We start from the raw sequence: 19,805 nt of genomic DNA, 5'->3' as shown, positions 1-19,805 counted from the left end.
CCGGTCCCGCTGGCAGTCAGTGACACACCGGCCGGGCTGCCAAGGTGTGACCGCCTGGGTTTGGGCCGGAATCGCAAACCCGGCTCTCCCAGCGTCAGAAACGGGGTGAGGGGATAAAATTATAATAAAAAAAACAAAACTGCAGAACGGGCGCGGTTTCAAAGTGCACCTTAAAATAACAGAGGGGGAAGGAGCCTCCTCCCCGAGCCGGCACCGCGGCATTTAATTGCGCTGGCGTTCTGCCGGGGGTGCCGGGGCCGGCCCTCCCTCCCTGACAGGTACCGAGCGCAGCAGCCCCGCCGCAGGGGAAGCAGCGAGGGAGGCGGGAGGGAGGGAGGGAGGGAGGGAGGGAGGGACGGCAGAGGGGGACGGGCGGGAGCCCCCGGCAGCGGGACCTGCCCTCCCCTTCCCTCCCCTCCCCGCCCGCCCCGGGGCGCGGGCGGCGGCCGACGCCGGGATGTCCCCGCCCCGAGGGAGCGCGGCGCCCCTCGCAGCCGCGGCGGGGAGCATGGCCAGGGTGCCCGGCAGTGCCGGCCCTCATAGGGTTAAGGGCTCGCCCGGCGCCCCGCTGCCCGCCCGCCCGTGCCTTCCCAGCGCCGCCGAGCCGCCTCACCTCGGTGTCGTTATTCAGGTTCCACAGATCCAGGCGCCCCATCCCGTCCACGCAGGCGAAGAGCGCGGGATGCACTGGCGACCACATGACATCGTAGACATAGTCGGCATTGTCTTCAAAGGAGTAGAGCGGCTTGTTGTGCTGTAAAGCAGAGAGCGGCATGAAGACTTCGTGGCGCTAGTGCTGCCTGGGGCTGTCTGGCGAGTCTAATTAAAAACTTTGCACATTTACAAAGTGTCATAAAACTTCCCCAGATGAAAGGTCCTCCGCGAAGGGCGGGACTGCGCTTTAATGGGGCAACAACTGTCCGGTGGGATAAATCAGATGCCCGGTGTGAGGGGTGTGGGACGCGCGGATGACGGGGCGGGGAGAGCGCCCGCTCCCGCTCCCGGCCGGCACCCCGGCGGCGGGAGGGGTGCGGGGGGCGGTGCGGGAGGCAGCGGACTCGGACCCCCGCTCCCGCCCGAGCCGGGCGCGCCGGCCCAGGCCCCGATAAGGATCGTGAGAGCGGCGGGAGCAGCGCGGCGCCCCCACGGCCCCCAGCGCTCCGCGGGCCGCGCCTGACACCTAGCGGCGGGCGGCGGCAGCGCACCGGCCCCGCGCTCCCCGCGCTCCCCGCGCCCGGCGCGCTCCGGAGGGAGGGAAGGAGGGAGGCAGCTCCGGAGGGAGGGAAGGCTGTCATCTGCGGCAGGCGGGGAATCGGAGGGAAGTTAGGAAGTACACCAGGAATAAAGTGTAATTGTTCCTCATGAATTATTCATCGCATCTGGCTTGTCTTTAATTTTTGCATAATGGCTTCGCTAATCCCCGATCAATTAATGGAAAATGAAATTTGAATGATAATGAAAACTCCAGAGATGAAAGAAATTAAGTATTCTCATGGCTTATGACAGAAATCTAAACAATGGGACTTCTCCGAGGGTCTCCCTGAGTGCCTCCCTCCTCCTGCCGCTCCTGCCGCCTCCCCGGCGAGCGCGGCCCGGCGGGACGGGCGCCCCCGGTCCCCCGCGGGACCCCGGCCCCGGGAAATGCAGCATCACTGAGCGGAACGTGTGAGTGTCCGGGCCGCACCCCTAGAACATCTCGGTCAGGTCCCTCTGGAATGCACCCTCGTGCATTTTACAAAGCAAACACCGTCCGGAGTGCCTCAATGCATAGCCATGCATAATTTTTCCAAAAAGTGGAGTGACCAATTGCAAGTGTTATATAGCTTTCCTCTATTATTAATTTAAAACGATAATGCAGTTGGTTTGACATCTATTTACAGACAGGTCCTTGCTAGTTTTGGATTTGGTCCTCTTGCACCCCGTGGTGCTTGGATGGATGCTGGGGCTGGGAGCACTGCAGGGTCAGCACATGGGACAGGTGTGTGTCCATCTCTGTGCTGCCATGTCTCTGAGTGTTGGTGTGGTGTGTTGCTGTTGCAGCACTGTATTGTAAACAGTTCCGTAATATTTATGGCCACTACAGGTGTCACAAATATACAGAAATACACAGGGATTTATTCTGGAGACCGGTTTTTCCTCTGCTTGAATTAATGAAAGATGCTTTGATTACAGGATTGAGTCTCAAATTTTCATAACTTTCATAATGGTTTTTGTCCATTTCTTAAGAATAGCAAACATTTTGTGTAACAATGAAATGAAATCAGAGCTTGACCTTATTACCTCGAATTTGTACACCATTTCAATTTCTTTTCCCAGGCTGGAGTTTTGCAAAACAAAATGAAAAAATTGCAAAAATATTTTCGTTCCTGAAGAAGGTCTTTTTCTCCAAACACATATGTGTCTGCCTACAATATTATCAGTGGACTTACTTACATATGTTAATGGAATTACTTACATGCCTGTGCTAAAGCTTTTCCAGGGTTTAGGGCCAAATGAACACCAAACTTTTGAAGAGGCAGAGGTATTTCATAGGAAATTTCAAAGTGAATCTTCACAACTGTGAGCTAGGAAATAGTATTTAGAGAGAGCTACATGGATTCCCAATGCTGCACTGTGGGTTTTCACTGAAAACATCTAATTTAGGTTCAAATACATCAAGTATATAAAACCTTTGGGCATTGGATATAGTAGTATGCCAAAAGAAAAAGAAATCTGGTCAACTGCTAGATGGATGCTATTTTTTCTTATTCATGGGAAAAGTGCTGTACATACAGCACTTTAACATTTAATGTCATGGGAGAAGTAACAAAATTCCACAGAAGTTAAGGGCCTATTAAGATATCAATCAATCCAGGACAGATTTCAATCAGCATTTCCTTTTTGTCAGCATATCAAAACTTGTTATGATCTTAAGTGTGGTACTTTTAAAATGGCTTTCTAAGTACTGTTATGTTATTTTCCACTTCACGCCTAAAGACCAAGGCATTAGAAGGAAGGTCAGGAGGTTTGGTGCTAGTCTATATCTTACTGTGCACATGTTGTGTAATCTCTGGGAAACAGCTTTAGCTGATGTGCCTCTGTTTCCCTGTTATCAAAATAAAAACACTTTCAAGGTTCTGGAATTTGAGGTGAAAAGCCTCAAAGACCAAAAATGAAACGTCTTTACCATAACAGTGGAAATATTCAGTCAGATAGAAAGTCAGAGGGAAAGTGTGGACAACAGGAATAATATGGCTTTTGAGAAAGATCTCAGACATGCAAGGAATGACACACAAATTAATGGAGCAGAATAGGGCATGGAACCCTGCAAGAAAATAAGAAATTGCAGGATTGTGAGCAGCCCAACCAAAAGGCAAGTTGAGCTGCAGTGTGGCTGGGAAACCAGGGAGAAATCTTGTGGCAGAAATCAGGCAGTGGTAGTGGAGCTGAGCTACACCTTCATACTGCCTCCAAAATCCCCGTCCTCCCAGCTTGACTAGCTGCCAGTGGAAAAAGAGAAAGTATCTCCCATACTGTCTTGTCTTCTTGCACTGTTTAACCAGAGAAGAGCACAACAACTGCATAAGGTCCATCTTGCTTCGTGTCCTGTCTCCAATACTAACAGCATCTGGCCTTTCTTAAAAGTTGACAGTTCATCCTGGTGTGAGAGCAGTTATGTTGGTTTCATTGTGAAGACTCCATTTCTGAGTTTAGGTGTGTGTATAAATGTTCTCAGGACTTCCTTACTGTGACCCTGCTCCCTTACTATGGGCCCAGGCCTGCAGATCCTGTAATGCAAGGATTTATGAGTAAGAACCTCTACCGACTGCTTTTAGAAAATGCTGAAATGTGGAACCATGTAAAGGTCACTTTAAAGCAGTTTTAAATTACCAAAACTTCAGACCTACACAATCCATAACTAACATATGGGTATTATTATAAAACAACTGAAATTTAAACTTGATGAGCTTTCATTCTTAAATATCAACCCACTCTGTTATTCTATAGAACAGAAGAAATAGTTTAAAGCAGTATCTTCAGAAAAACTTGGGCCAAATCGACTTATTACTGAAAAAGAAGAATGTAGGGTGAAAATACAGCCCTAAAGAATCAATGGAGTTTTGCCATTGATTCCAAAAGGGCATGATTTGAGCATTTTTAGTGGAAAAAGCAAAAAGCTAATTCCAAGACGTGGGATTTTTTCTCATTTATTTAAACATGTTATCAATCACTTATCCTCAGTGTTTGTATAGAGGCATTGTTTAAGAGGACAATGAAGAGTGAACGTTTTATGTACCCATTGGCTGTCTAGGAAGTAAGACTTGTCTGTGAAATAAGAAGCTCACCTAAATAAATTCTACACATTTATATAAAAGGGGGTTTTTACACATATAAATTTGACCAGTCTATTCCACTTATTTGCATAGAAGAATTTTCTTTAATCCATGAGGCGCCACACATGAAGTAGCTAATTATCCATATACAGGAATGTATACATATACACAGGTTTTAACTAGCATCTGACTTCTAAAAAGCCATGGAAAAAGCTATTGGCTTTGCCATTTCATGAAACAAGCACTTTTTTACACGTTGCCACAATTTCTGTGGGTGTCAGCTCCACTTAAAGGTACTTTCCTAGGCTGTACCTTCAGCAGTACAGATGTGTGGTGACACCACACACTCTGCTGTCTCCAGTTCTTTCTTTCTACTCAGTTGTCTTCTATTCTAAAGATGATAAGCCAAATACCATACTTCTGGCTCTCACCATATTAACAACAACCATCAGTATTGTGCAGTACTTGCAAGTTATTCAAGCTGATTTTGTTTCTCTAGGTGTGCAGAAAATATGATGGATTCATTAGTCCTTGGCACAGAAACTTTCTGAACAAGCTAATGTTGTTTGTTTAGGCTCAAGCTCAGGCTTTCAGGCACTTGGGAAGAGCGCAGTTAGAGTGGTCCTGAGCAGTGTCTGTTCCTCTGTTTGGCCCTTGAATAAACCAAAGAGTAGGGGTTGGGAATGAGATGATCTTTACAGACCCTTCAACCCAAACCATTCTATAATTCCATGAACCTGGTCCCTGCGAGACCAAGTATTCTATAAATAGTTTTATTGATTAAAAAAAAAAAAAAAACCAACCAAAACCACAACATGCAAAATGGTGTCAAAGAAAGCATTTCTTTCAGCAGAGATAACACATAGGGAAGGTACAATCTTCTGTCTTTCTTTAAAATGAGTGCTGCAGTGTCACACTGACTAGATTATGTGAAAGAAACTAGGACAGGGCACAGCTTTTGGAACTTCTGGTCAGGATAGGATCTGAGCTTGTTCAGTGTTTTATAGGCCCAGTCTTCTCTATCTTGAAATATTTTGAAATATCAATATTTTGCTGAATCCAGGCTCACTGTTTCCCTTCTGAGGGTGCCACTTAATCAGGCCAACTCAAAACATGCAGACAGCATAGCAGAAATGAAAAGCTGCTGGGAATATTGAGTCAAATGCTCATTAAATTGGCTTTACTCTGGCCTTGACCTTTCCCCGATCAATGGTGTCCTTCTTGGGACACCAGCTATTAGCTGTTTTAGAGTTACTCGTCCATGCCTCTTGTGGTGAGGTGAGGAGTTCGGTCCTCTGCTCTGTATAAGGTTCTACTGCTCTTGTAAGCCTCTATGTTCTCTCTGTGTTTGTATGGAGTCAAAGAGGCCCTGGTTTTCATTCAGACTGACTGATCTCCACAGGAAATTTGCCAGTTCTGGACTATCATGTTTCTCCCAAATCTGTTTCCTAATAGTTACAGTGATCTAGGATAATCCAATAGCTCCTGCTTGGATGCTATACATGTGGGCCTTGACTTAGTTCAGTTCATGCTCATTTTTTAAAAGTCACAGCATTCCCAGGAACTGTTACTAGATGTCATAAATCAGAGGCAGTAGTTACAGGTACATATCTGATGGGTCAGCAAAGCCTGTCTGCATTCTCTGCAAAGGGTATCATTATCCTGCAGACCCCAGAACTATACAACTCACAATTTCTAGCTTGCTCCACCTTTTCCAGGACCAGCCAGACCTTTAAAGAACGGCAGTAGGAAAGCAAAAGGGTGATGTTCAGCTTTAGCCACCCAATGTCACTGGCTAACTGAGGCACCTGAACTGAGTTACATGAGTAAAAACTCCTTTACCTGCCTTAAAGTTTTTTTTCTGGCAGTCAGTTTCAGTGCTGGATTGCAGAACTGAGTCCTCTGGGACTCAAAGAACATTTCCCTGGGCTGTGACTTATCTGTATGTTGTGTCACCTCACTGTCAGATAACTACTAGGTCAGTGAATCAAGTCTAAACGGACTTGATTGGCAAGATAACAGGCTTAAGTTTTAGACTCAGAAGTTTTAGAACAGGGGGAAAGAAATGAGTGTGGAAATGATCCCTACACTCTTCACAACCCTTTTGTTTAAGTGCTGTAGTATTTTTACACTGATTGGGCTTTGGCATTCTAAAATTTGCAGACAAAGCAGAAAACTGTTCACTTTTAGAATTTATTGTTCTTGCAGAGATGCCAAAACTGTTGCCTTTCTTAATTGTCAATAATAAAGTCCCATATTTTTGCATAAACATGTGGGAATTATTATGGATAGAAGACAAGGGTAAGACCAAAAGGAAAGGGGCTATGAGAGCAGACCAAGTCTGGAGATAACCTGATGATTACATTTTTTGTGGTTTCCTTCAAAATCAAAGCACCACAAGTGAGTATAAAAGAAGGAAGCAAAGGAAAAAGGTTTGATGATTGGCACAGGCGGTTTTAATGAGAAATGATCTTAATGTCTAATACTATGGTATGAAGAAAAAATAAAAGAACTTGGAAAGTCACACAGCACTTGTCTTTTGAGAGCATCAGAAATTCAAACAGCAGAGCTTTTGAAATCTGTGGATATAGCCTAGAAGCTAGTTTTACTGACAGGTAAACTCCTTATGTGGTTAATCCTTCTTAACTCTTTAAGTACTCAGCAGAGGTGCAACGCACTCTGGCTGTGCTGCTGTACTTCCAAAGTTCTCTCCTACTGTGCCTTTCCACTTACCTAATGGAAAAATACCTTTTTATTTTCCAAAGAAAAAAAAGCAGAAAGTATGGCATTCTTCTTTACCACTGCATATTTGCACATTACCACTGCATATTAGCTGCACATTTATATCAGACTCACTGAACTATTTTCAGTGAGTTTGATATAAATGTGTGTTAGTTGATGCCTACTGTAAATTCAAATTATTTAGAAGATTTGCTTGCAGTGGATGAACTTTAAAAACATCAGAATGCATGTAAGGCAGACTGGCTTACAGTGTTCCCCAGCTCACATTTATCCCTAGTTCCTGCTGGCCAGGCTGGTGTATTCTTGTTTCTGCATTTTAGATCATCCACTTTAATTCCTGATCTGGAGCCCCTTTTACTCCACAATTACAAGAGTTGTGCCGATGGGTTTCCACTCTGTGAGGTTTAATATTCTCTGCTTCATTAACCCACATCAAACTGCAGACAAGTGCAGACAGCAACACTGGAAAAGCCTATACAGGTATCTGCCATTTGTTCTGTATTTCCTCAGACTGCTGACTTCATTGCTAAATGGTAATCACGTTTTCCGCCTTCTATCTAAAACGTGCTCTAAGCAGGACAGTACTTCTTTCTGAACTACTAACTATGCACTTGTGTCAAAAGACTTCCTTAGAAATACTATTGGGTTTTTTTTGGAATGTCTAACTGCTTCTAAAAATGGCTCAATTTCTTTTAGGAAGCTCAAAACACTACAGAAAGTCCTACTGCCCTTGCCTAACAAACTGATTCATATTTTCTGTAGTTCATACTCCTGCCTTTATATTACTATATTCCTGGATTATTTTTCAGAGAAGCTCTTGAGGGACTTGCTGAAAATTATAAGCAAGGCATATTGATGGAAGAATCACCAAGTCCTGTCAGAGGAAACCACAGAGTGAAACACTGAAGGGCAGATTTGGTCTTCTACCTTCAGCTGTCACTCCCTGTTTATATCCCACACAGGTGGGACAAGGAAGCAGAGCTGGACAGTGGCTGAGATGATTTGGGAGAAGCTGGATCGGTGCACTAGTGCTTTCCTGCCATGCAGGGCAGGCAGTGGCACGCACTGAGGTCCTGCACGTACCTCATCTGGGGTCATGGCACTGGTCTCCCTGCTTTGTGCCTCAGGATGTTAAAGAGAGGCAGTTTAGCTCAAATTGCAAGGCAAGGAGAGGAGTGGGATAATGTAGCTGTGGTTTGGTTGGATCCCACCCCACTGATTCTGATGGGAACATTCAGTATGAGGCCCCTGAAAACTCAATTTTTCTTTTTAATGGGAAATGCTGCTTCGTCGCAGGGTATCTGGCCCAGCCTTGCGTGTGCGCTCAGAGATTTGCCAGGCTTTCAATGACCCTGCTGCTGCAGCTCAGCTGCCAGGAAACAGCAGCACAGGGAGCATTGCAGGATGGCTGACACAGCCTGATGTCACAGCACTGTCTGCTAAACAGTCACGATTAGTATTTGTAGCTGCTGCCACCAGGATGCCCGCAGAGCTTTCATGGGTCAGCAAGCAAGGATTTTGAGGCTAATTATTATTGAAGATGACTCCATCTTGTAGGACTTTGAACACAGTTCCTTTTTTTTTTTTTTTTACTGATAACAAAAGTCTCTCACATGGCAGAGAAAGGATGGCTGCCTGAAGCAGGTGGGAGAAAATTTCCATTAGGAAAGAAGTCCTGGGCTTTATATACTGATAATTGTCCTGAAATGCTTCACTATTCCATGCGAGCTTGATCCTCCAGTGTAATTCTGCAACAGAGCTGTCAGTGGGAGGTTTGCATTTTGATTTCAGGGAAAAAAAGGAATGATGACTTTGTTTTGCACAGATTATATAAGCTCCTGAAATCCAATTCTGCTTTCCATGTGCAAATAGAGCTTTCACTGCTACAGCTGGATTTATATTAGGGTTTTCTGAAATACAGTTTAGCCCACTGAGTTTTTAGAACTCAGTATTTTAGATGACTGTTTTATTTGTGGGTGTGCCATTGTTCACTAAATGTATCACAAAGAAGTACCATGTTTCATGTCAGTAAATTAAGCATGTTGGCCAGCTGATTAATATTTTCCTAACACTTATCAAATATGGCTACACAGACAACTGAAATAAGGAGAAGTATTTCAAGTGAAGAACTTGGGACTGGTTTCAAGCCACCTGACTTCACTTTGGTTTTGCTCTTTAAAATTACCTAGAAAAAAACTTTTTTTTTTTTTTTTTTTAACAGCTGGATGTGAGCCAGACCTCTGGCTCCAGAGGTAAAGGGCAAAACCTAAAAAAATCCTGTCTGAACAGGCAACTCCACCCTCTTCCCCAAGTCAGCTTGGCCTTCTGACAGAAAGTGTGCTCTGAAGCAAATTCATTCATTGCCTTGTTTTTGGATCAAACTCAAAACTCTAAACTCACACCACAGAGAGACCATTTCCATGAAATCCTAGCATGCTATTTTATCACCCTTTGTCATGCCCTATAATCAGATTAAATTAACATTTGGACACTGATTAATCAAATTATTAATTTTAATTGCTTTTATCAAAGAGAAAATAATAAGCTTTGTGTGGTAATGCATCAGTGAGGGAGACCGTTCTAGTCAGGTATCCAAAGTAAGAGGAGTGAAATTGTCCCTTGAGATAGACATTTGAGCCCCACCAAAATCAGTCAGAGGGAGGAGTAGTAAAGGAATCCACAGGATTCTGGCTGCAAATCAAGGTGCACATGTATATGTGCATGTGGTATGGGATAAAGAGGCTGATTCCTTCCTGGTAGTGGTTTGGGAAAAACCAGCATAAGAAGACAGACTTGGGAGCTCAGAAGTGCTGACACGTCTGCCAGGTAGATATGGCCTGAGGCTGCCCAGATGCAAGAAAGCCACCAAAAGCTACAGCAACTGATCATCTGCCAGACTTGGGCTCCTGCACAGACAGTGGTGGGCAGGAATGGTGGTGTCTCCAAGAGGTGTCTATAATATATGCTGTACTGTTACTTCTTTCCAGTGGCTGCATAAGAAACAAAAGTGTGAAAGCTCTACATAATAAAAGATCCAGGAGGATCCAACTTGATATGAAGAGTCATCTAAAATGCCTTGCATGATAATATGAGAAGATATGGGCCAAAAGTGACCATCAAGTAGTGCTCTGGTTCATTCTGCAACACCTTTTCCATCACAGTAAATTTGGTCTATTAAGTGGATCTGATCAGATCCTATGAGCAAGGCTTCTGGGGAAGGGCAGAGATACCTGTCTATAGCAACATCACCACTACCACCACCACCACATGCTTCTTTGCATTTTTCTAAAGGTAGGCTTCAGCTGGACCTTGGAGGAGATGGAGTTCAACTCTAGGCCAAATGAAAACCAGTGGAGTCTGAAGTTACATGCTGGTAGGAAGGTATGACAGGTAAAGTAATTTGCTCCAAGAGGCAGAACGACTGGGTCATACCCAGGTAGTCAACAAGCACATGGGCATAAGATATTCAAGATACAGAGATGTATGTGAAGGCACATAGCATAGAAATGGGAATGTTTGCTGTTTAAAATGTGGTTTCTCAAAAAAGCTCAGCAGACTGGAACAGCAGAGCATAGCAGAAGAGAAAAGCAGCATGTGAAGAGCATAAGAAAAAAAAGACAAAGGAGAGTCACAAGGAAGGCACTAGCATTGATGCACGTACTGGTAAGGCAAAACTGAGCATTGACACACAATGGGTAGTCTGTCACTGAGGGCACACATGACCCCTGGCCCCATTGGACCCTGATAATGGTGATGTGGTGGCCCTACTACCAGTCTGCTCACCTCTGAGCCTCCTTCTGATATTGGCATCGCCACTGTTACTTAAACATTAGGCAGAGGGAGACACGCGTGGATGGGGATACAGCAATGTTGTTCCAGTTACACCAATCTCTGCCCATCTGAGCACGACTTAGGCATGGGTGCAAGAGGAGCAAATGAGTCATTAGCACCTCCCCTCAGTGTAAGGATAAAAGCTAAAGAAGGCATGTGAAGGATGAAAAAGCTAACAAAATCCAGCTCTCTGTCCTCAAGGCTTTAGCTGAAATCAGGTTATGTTTTGCTATGTTTTAGCAATTCCAAGACAGCTTCCATCTCTTGACACAATATCAAAAAAATTTGCTCTCCAAACAGCAATTGCTGTAATAATAACAATACTTACATTTCATTATTTAACCTCATGCTATTCATTCATGAGGATTAGTGTTTAATTAATTAACAACACAGCATTTCCACTTAGCACTTTACCTCTTCAAAGCATCGTACAGACACTACCTAATTAAGGGCAGAGCTCCACAGACACTTCACATCGGGACTTCCCTTTGACAGCTCTGCATCCCAGATTTGCTCACATGGTGCAGCATGAATTCAAGGTAAAGCCCTATTAACTTCATCAGTACCCAGGTAATGCCGAAGTTATCAAGCAACTATCTTTGCAAATTCTATTTCTTTTCCTGTTGCTTCTGGTTGTTTGCTATTCACACAGGGATCTAATTTTTGGCTGATGTGATGGGTGATTATATGAACCTTGTGTTAGCTCTATCTACAAAACGCTCATTCATCCGCTAGTGAAAATCTTATTCTCAGTCACCTGGTTGAACTGCCTTTAGCTAGAAAATGTGTTAACCACAAAAACATTATAAAATGTAAAGTGAGAGTTTTTAAGGGAGATGGTGCTTTCAATCCATCAGTCAAATGCCTGCTATGAAAGTGCCTTTCTTGTAAGCACCCCAGGATGCTACACAACATCAATAGACAATATAAACACAAAGCTTTTATGGTTCACTTTACAATTGGACATTGACTCTGAACCTGTGAAACAGAAAGGAATTGAATTTCATGACCAAAGAGGATAATGTGCACAGGATTAAGTAGACAACGCTGGTAGAAGCAGGAAAGCAATATGACTTCAGATGCTGATAGGGAGATTTAATTTACAAATAAGAAACTAAAGGAATAAACCAATTCCGACTAAAATCTTGTTAGCTAGCAAAAGCACTTAATACTTTATATCAATCCACTATTTTTTTTTCAGAGCCCACTGATTGACTGAGCCTTGACTCTGAGAACTGAACAAAGAGAGCCTTAAATATGTAGTAGCTCCAGCCAAGAAAATTATTCAGACAATATGGAAATAAACTTCTGATGCAGTTGAATGGGGAGAAAAAGAAAACATTCATCACAATTCAAGAACTTGTCTAGTGTCTCAGAGGATGTTTTCACAGGGCAATGGCTGGCAGGGCAGCAGCCTGGGGCTGCTGCTGCTGCTTAAACCTGCTCCAGAAGAAAGTGAGTGATCCAAAACAGCAGTGCAGTTTCCAGGTCTGAGCGGTGCTGTGGTGTGTCACATGCACATCACAGCTCACCCAGCTCAGTCAAACAGCTTTCTCAGGAAGCCTCTCTTGCCAGACAAGCCACAGCTTGATGGATATCAGAAATTTAAATGGTTTGGTTCTTTGAAAACTGATTGTCTTGAACAAAATCAGACCCAACCATTCTGGCACTGAAATATTCCACAAGGATAACTGTGTGTTACTATCTGCAGTGTCTTTGTGCCCAAAATGTGCTGTGTTAGTGTTACTACTAACTTCTAAAATCCCAAGAGTTTAAAATAAAAATCAGGCTTTATTATCCCTTAATGCACTTTCATTTAAGCTGCAGATGAATGAGACCCTTATTGCCATATTCAGCCTCAAGCTGACAGCTAAATACCAACCCAAGACTTTTCTGTGCATGTGTGATTGGAATTCAATGCTTGCCTTTCATCTTCCCTGACTCCCCACAAATTCTTCTCCCCTTACTCAGCTTCAGCTTCAACACTCCAGTATTCCTTTGCTCCCAAGGGAAGTCACCACTGCCCAGGCCTCCCTTGTCTCACACACCAAACAGCCTATCTAGCCCCGGTGAGCCAACATTTAAGCTGTCCATGCCCTGGCTATCCTGCAGCCTTTTCTAATGTTGACTGCCTAGGAACCATCCCAGACACATTCCAGCCTGCCCACGTCCACTCCTCTGGATTACTTCTGCATTCGTTCAGGCTGGGTCTAGTGATGTACATAGTTACATAGGAATTGGGCAAATCGTGCACCTTTCTCATTATGAGTTTCCTGAAGTGTAATGCTCAAGACAAAACCAACAGCTGTGGTCATTGCTGATTAGGAAAAGCTCCCTGTTAATTAGCACACACATTGGATCATGCCATTAACAAAAGCATTGGAAGCTACTATGGAAGCTGATTCAAGTTACCATCTAGGAACTGCTTCTTTTTCCAGCACAAGGCTGTCACGTGAGCCCTTTTGATCCCTTTCATATTTACATTTGCTGTGCATCTGTTCTAACATCTCCAAGCCCTGATGTCTTGGAGGAACACATACTGAGAAACTTCCTGACTGTGGTCAGCTTCCAGTACAGGAACTCTGCTGGGTGTAGCTCAAGATGTGAAACAAATGCAGGCATAAAACCAACTTGGTTAAGGCAAGAACCTGACATTTGGAAGGCAGTTCTCTACTCTGGTGTATAAAAAAATAAATTTAGATTACTTATAAAATTAGGATTTTACATCTTATTGTAAATCTGTATGATCCATCAGGTTGGTCTGTTTAGTCTGTCCCATGGAGTGTTGGGGTTTCAAAGTTTCACAGGACTGTGCCATTTCTGCTGTTCTGCTCTGTCTCTGAAAGAGGTCACGGGCAGATGGCCACAGAGTAGTCAGCAGCAGATCCCTGGTGGTCATGAATGTAAGTTCCAGCATGTCCTTCCTCCCTGCTTCCAGTGTCTAATGTCATTGGGACATTTTATACCTTTTGGCTATCACAGCTTCCTCCAGCAGTGAATTTCACAAGTGATATTGATTGCACTAACTTGTATGTGCACTTCCCCTGTTGCTTCATCAGAGGAAAGTGTTCCTGCTCCTGCATCACCACAGTGCATAGCATTAGCCTTGCAATGTAGCCTGCACAGGGAGTGCTAAATGGATTGTTTGATAGCTTGGAGTTCAAGATGTCCTCATCTCCTTGCCTTGTGAAACTGCTCAGCACTAGGGTTAATACTGAAATGAAGGCCTGCTAAAGGGCAAGGTATGCTCCAGGGCAAATATGATTGAGGGTTATTACACTAGCTGTATATTTTACTTACAATTCTATCACTATGCTCATTCCAACCACAGCTTTTCAATTTATTGGTTCTTAGGACTTGATAGACAGTATTAAAATATTTCTGACAACAGCATTTTCACAAGTAGAATTACTTGTCCCAGCCAAATTTGGATTGCTTACCTTTGTGGTCCACAGTTTCACTGTCCAGTCAAATGATGATGTGACAAAGAGATGGGAAAAGTCTATTGGACCCACTGCCATGTGACAATTGATTCCTGTGACAGGTCCTTGGTGGCCTTCAAAAATTTCACCAATGCCAGCTTTACTGCAGGGAGAAGAAGGATTTACATGCAGAGAGTGACTCACCAACTAGTGCTTTAACATAACTTTTCTTTACTGTTAGGGTCCTGTTTCCTTTTAAAGTTCGATTTAACCTGCAAATCTTTCTCCTTCTGCTAAGGACTTTGCCTGCAGTGGGGAAAATTAATGCTCAGAATTGAGCACAGGGAGAATTTCTCTTACTTCTGAAGACTCACTTCTACATACACTGTCTACTCCTGTAGATTGAAATAACATTTCTGTATAATTATAAAATTCAAAATTGTAATTATACTATAGCTTATGCCTCTGAGTAAGCCATTATCACAAGGAATAACCATTAAAATAAAAATGCAGATATGTTAATGACTTATCATGGGCAATTCTTTTTCTCTTAAATATCTAAGATAACTTTTCATAGCAATCAATCAAGTCACTAGGAAGCAAATGCTTCTTCACAAAAAGTGAAGTAATTGATCCTGTGATCAGGTATCATACAGTCATTACTTTGAACAAGGGGAGATGTGCATTTCATCAGCCAGAGGCTGGAATAGCTATTAGGAAGGAAAAGTACAATGCTGTGTAAGAGACAATGTGCACAGTTTTCTTCTTCCTGGAAGCAAATGATGCCAGATCAGTTGTCAGTGCTGTCCGACAGTGTATACAGAAAAGGGAATAATGAAATCACCCTTTTAGCTAGACGATAGAAAAATTGCCCTGTGCCAGTGTTAGTACAGTGTACTGAAAGGAGAATACTGGTCCCTCATCCAGCTGGTGCAGTGTCCCCTCGCCTCTCCTGTGTGGACAGGGTGACCTCACTGATGTTCCCCTGCCAGACCTTGCAGCATGTGCTGGAGCAGAGGCTGAGTCCTGCAGTATCCTGCTGGGTACCAAGGACACCTCTTATTTTATCCCAGCTATCTGCCACTGTACTCAGTGGGTAAGGAGAGTCCTGGAGCACTGACACCACCCTGGGTGTCTGCTGTGCTTTGACACACCTTTTTCCAGAGTGACACATGGCTCTTCACTGTGCTGGGCTGAAGGACACAGGAGCCTCTGGAAGTAAACCAGGGATGATAGCAAAAAGCTCCAGGAAAGACAGGCAGGAGCAGAAGAGCTTTTGTCAATGGTCAGTAGAAAGTTTCTAAAAAGGTTTGCTAAAAAGAGGATCTGGCACCTTCCTCCTCTTGTGAGGAACAAACCAGGCAAGTCTGAAAGTTCAGAAGTGAGAAATGCCCTTGGGCATGCCTCATTCATCCTAGCCTCCTAGGACTCATTCAAACCATGAGCCACCACACAGCCTATCAGTATTTGTCTAAATAGATACAATTTTGCAACACTGTCAGCAGTCAGGCAAAAATAAAAACATTCTAAAATTTAAAAAAACCCCATTGAACAAAACATATGTAAAACAGTATTTATAAAACATTGGGGGCGTGTAATAGAAGCCTTACAATCTTAAACCACTGTATCAATGTCTTTTTGGCCAACATAAACTCAGAATATGATAAAGTAAGAATTCAGAGAACATTGTGTACTACTGGTGGGGATGAGCTCCAAATCTGTCAGTGGAAAACCAAGATTTTGTTTTTTACAAAAGCCTTTCAACTTTCCCAGAGATAAAACTACTACTGCAAGCTAACAGAGCACACCAGCATCCTGCAGGTTTGCAGGGTGCCAAACAAGGAACTTGCAGTATCAAACTACAGCCTGGGTTATATTATGTGTGACCACAGTGTGAGAGAGCACAGGATTCTCTAGAACCCATGTGGCACACTGTGGCTGCATCTGTGTTATTAAAGGAATCAGGCCCATGGTGGCTTTTCTCTGATTTATCCCTGTGGAGACTGAAGATGGAGCTGAGAATGGTAAAAAGTAAAACAGAACAAAATAAAATAAACCATTTGATCTTGGTTGAGGCCTGATTACCCTGACACAGAAGTGTCTCCTAGGCCTCATTTGACCTGTGCAGACATAGACACCTGCATCTCAGCTAGGTATATAAACCTGTACACAGCTGTGTAAACCTTCATCTCATCTCATCTCATCTCATCTCATCTCATCTCATCTCATCTCATCTCATCTCATCTCATCTCATCTCATCTCATCTCATTGATGAGAAAGAGGTATTTCTGAGGGCCCAGCCATCTCCTCTTCTGAAAAAGGTAAAGGAAGTCAACCTAAGGGTAATCATTGCTCCCACCAGCTACACAGAGCCTGGGGTAACTGCCCCAGTATAAAAAGATGTTCAAAGTTGGGGAGCTCCTGTGCTGGTCACAGGAACATTGTTGATCAGACATTGTTGATCCAAGAAAAGAAAACATTGACCACTCTCCACACACACTTGGCTGTCTCTCATCAACACAGGTACACAATGTTTTAGAAGTACAAAATGCTGAACTTCACCTTCCATGACGACAGGCTGTGTAGACTGTTCCCTCTTCACTGCCCACGACAAAGTTATTGACATCTCCAGTTGGGAAAGCCATTCCTGTGACCGCCACTGGTTTGGACTTGTTGTATACCAGCTCCATGCTCTCCTACCAAAACAGGTTTTTGTCATTATGCTGGGATCCTCCTTTTCTTAGTCTGGGTTGTTTTTTTTTTTTTTAACTTATTTCTAAATAATACATGGAGTAGCAGGAGAGGAAGATGAAATCATTTGACCCAGTCACATTTGGTTTCTACATAAGATGTTGTAAGAAGATGCAGTGTCACAAACCAGGATGCTCCTGCCATCCCCAGTGCTGTCTGTCACACATATGAGACTGGCAGGAAGGCGCTGGTCTTTTCTGCATCATCTTAAATCAGCCAGAGATGACAGGTGAGAATTTGAAATCTAATGGTGCAGAAACTAAAGATAATACCTTAATGGTTACATTTGCCAGCCTCAGGCTTTAATAAATCACGCAATACCCTTCTATTTACATTCTGGAAATCAGTTGTCAGGAAGCACTTGCAATATCGTGTGCATGTGAGGCATTTATTTCACTGTGTCATTTGTACCTTTGCGGAACAAAATTAAAAAGTTGGGGTCCTGTCACTACCACCATTCTAAGCATTGCTTTTCAGGGATTTTCTGAGGTTACCATAAACACTCCTTCTAGACTCCACCATCAAACTACAAACCAGCAGGAATGTTTTCTGTTTTCATTTGGTAGCTATATTTTAAAGTAAATCAGCATGCCCATTTTTCCAATTGCAAATAGAATAACCATGCAAGTTTGTGGCTGTTGCAAGATGTGTACGCTTTGAGGAGATTTTGCACAACTTTTTAGTTTTTCAGCCTAAATGGTGTAACTCAAGAATCCACAAAAGTCCTGAATGATTTCACCATTTTCATTTTTAGCTATTTAAGTGGTTATGTTCTCTATGTTTAAAAGGTCTATGCTGCTGTTCTTCTAGGGCCAAAGCCTGTACGGTTTTTCTCAAAAGGGCTTTTTTGCTGCAAAGAAAATTGGTATCCCTGTGAAAGGAGAGAGATGCAAACCCACAGAGAAATACTTCTGCTTGGTTTATGCTTTTCTTTGAAATAAATTTGGTTCTATTATAAAGGCAAAACAAGGCATGGAAAATGCATTGGGAGACCACCCCATATTTCTGTAAACATGTGAGTGAGAGAGAGAAATTCTCTTAATATGGGAGAGAGACCATATATGTTTGTTACAACCTTCTGGGGTGAGATCATCATGTAGTGTCTCTGCAGAGACATGGCCATAGGCTGTGGTGGACACTCTGCTCCCAGCGCCCACACCATGGCTGTACACAAGTGCTCTGGAGCTGTGTCTTTGGAAAGTTTCAGACTGACACACATCAGCAACACTTCACTCCTCCCAGTTTGAAGCTATGGCATGCAGCTTGATGTCAAGCCCTGTGCCTCTCTTTTCTAGATCACCATGAGCCATGTGCCAGACTGCAGTGTAATGTGGGGTGTGTTCTCATCCTTGTTGAGAGCCAGATTTGGAGCAGGGAAATTCCATTTGAGTGATGAGATCCTGGAACTCAGATGTTCACATATCTGTGCCTTAGACTTTATTATTCCAGTAAATGAATATGCAGGGCTGGGATTTATCTTCTTGATGTTTAGGTGAGAAACTGTGGAAGGCATTAGGGTGCCTGAATATAGTTGCCTGGGCCATTTTAGAAGCCTCCATTTCTACTGCAGAAGAGTATTGGTTTCTTACAGTCCCAGGGCACAACTACCAGCCCCACACTGTTACCTCACATGAGCAATGTGGTCGAAATTTGAAATTGGTCTCACTTTGAGCAGAGGAGTAGATGTGATGACTTCCAGATTCCTCCTCCACCCTAAGATAGGACAGTTCCACGTCCCAGGGTGGGTATCTGAAATGGCTTTTCACACTTGGATGCGATGAATCACCCTCCAGAAGTGCCAGCCTCTCTCTATCTCAGTGGTACAGAAAACTTGAATTTTTAACTTAGACCTGACACATCAACTTTTAGATGGATCAGGTTGGGATAGAGGAGTCCCACCTCTTGTGTCAACATTGAAAAGCAAATAATTCAATAGTAATTGCACATTAGTGCATGATTAGTGGAATCATTATAGGGAGTTTCTATGCAGCATTTTGAAATAAGATCAGATCCCATGATGCTTAGTAAAAATTATATTAATTTTTTTCTAAGAAATTGTGTATAAAAATGAGTGATGTGTTGGAATAGAAAATGTACTTCTTCAGAAGATAACACTTAAAAGATGCTTTCTGTACACCTTTTTCAGCATTGGATTCTTTGTTTAGTTTCCATTATTATAATCACTAGTGGTTTGGGCAATTTTCCTGTGTTTCCTTTCATTTCTGATACAAAGGAGAGGAGGGGGGGAACAGACAATAGTAGCAAACATTCCAGTGGGGGAGAATTAGTTCTAAAACTTTTGATTTGCATTGTTTGTTCCTTTGGCTACTGAAGGCTGCCAGCAAATTAAGTTTCTGAGTTTCTGACTGTGCCTTGGAAACCTGCAGTGCCTAGGGTGTGTTCAGCAGCAGTGCAATCTAGTCCATATTTGTTAAACAATGCTGTAGAATAAGTGCAATTTATACCACAGGCGACTTCTGTAATTACCATGCTTTAAAATGGACTATTTCATTTTCACTTGAAACTGACCTATGCATTAACGTATTACAATAATTACATGATTTGTGGTAAAGGAAATGGGGTTTGGCTCTTAGCAGAGACTGCTGGAAGCAAGCTGTACTCTTTCAAGTGCATCCATTGGTTTTAGATTGTATAGGATGCGAGATTTTGGCTTTTAGGAGCTATGTTCCAACTACGCAGGTATCCTGCTCTACCAAAGACAATTTTCCCCCCCATACTGGTGCAA

At 43.2% G+C, this 19,805-nt stretch overlaps 1 protein-coding gene across 4 annotated transcripts in view; it reads right to left on the bottom strand.

Moving 5' to 3' along the window:
* DYNC1I1 (dynein cytoplasmic 1 intermediate chain 1) overlaps nucleotides 1-19,805 on the bottom strand; it is a 186,439-nt gene that overhangs the window by 24,004 nt on the left and 142,630 nt on the right. For all 4 annotated transcript variants that reach the window (XM_058825604.1, XM_058825619.1, XM_058825626.1 and 1 more), the window contains exons 13-15: nucleotides 16,871-17,004; nucleotides 14,327-14,471; nucleotides 614-754 (exon numbers count right to left, since the gene is read on the bottom strand). In XM_058825604.1, the coding sequence (XP_058681587.1) occupies nucleotides 614-754; nucleotides 14,327-14,471; nucleotides 16,871-17,004 (420 nt within the window). The remainder of the gene's footprint in view (nucleotides 1-613; nucleotides 755-14,326; nucleotides 14,472-16,870; nucleotides 17,005-19,805) is intronic.

Source organism: Ammospiza caudacuta, chromosome 1, assembly GCF_027887145.1.
Source record: "Ammospiza caudacuta isolate bAmmCau1 chromosome 1, bAmmCau1.pri, whole genome shotgun sequence".
Classification (NCBI taxonomy): domain Eukaryota; kingdom Metazoa; phylum Chordata; class Aves; order Passeriformes; family Passerellidae; genus Ammospiza; species Ammospiza caudacuta.
Note: the sequence above shows the minus strand (reverse complement) of the source record. Positions and strands in the feature narration are given on the sequence as shown.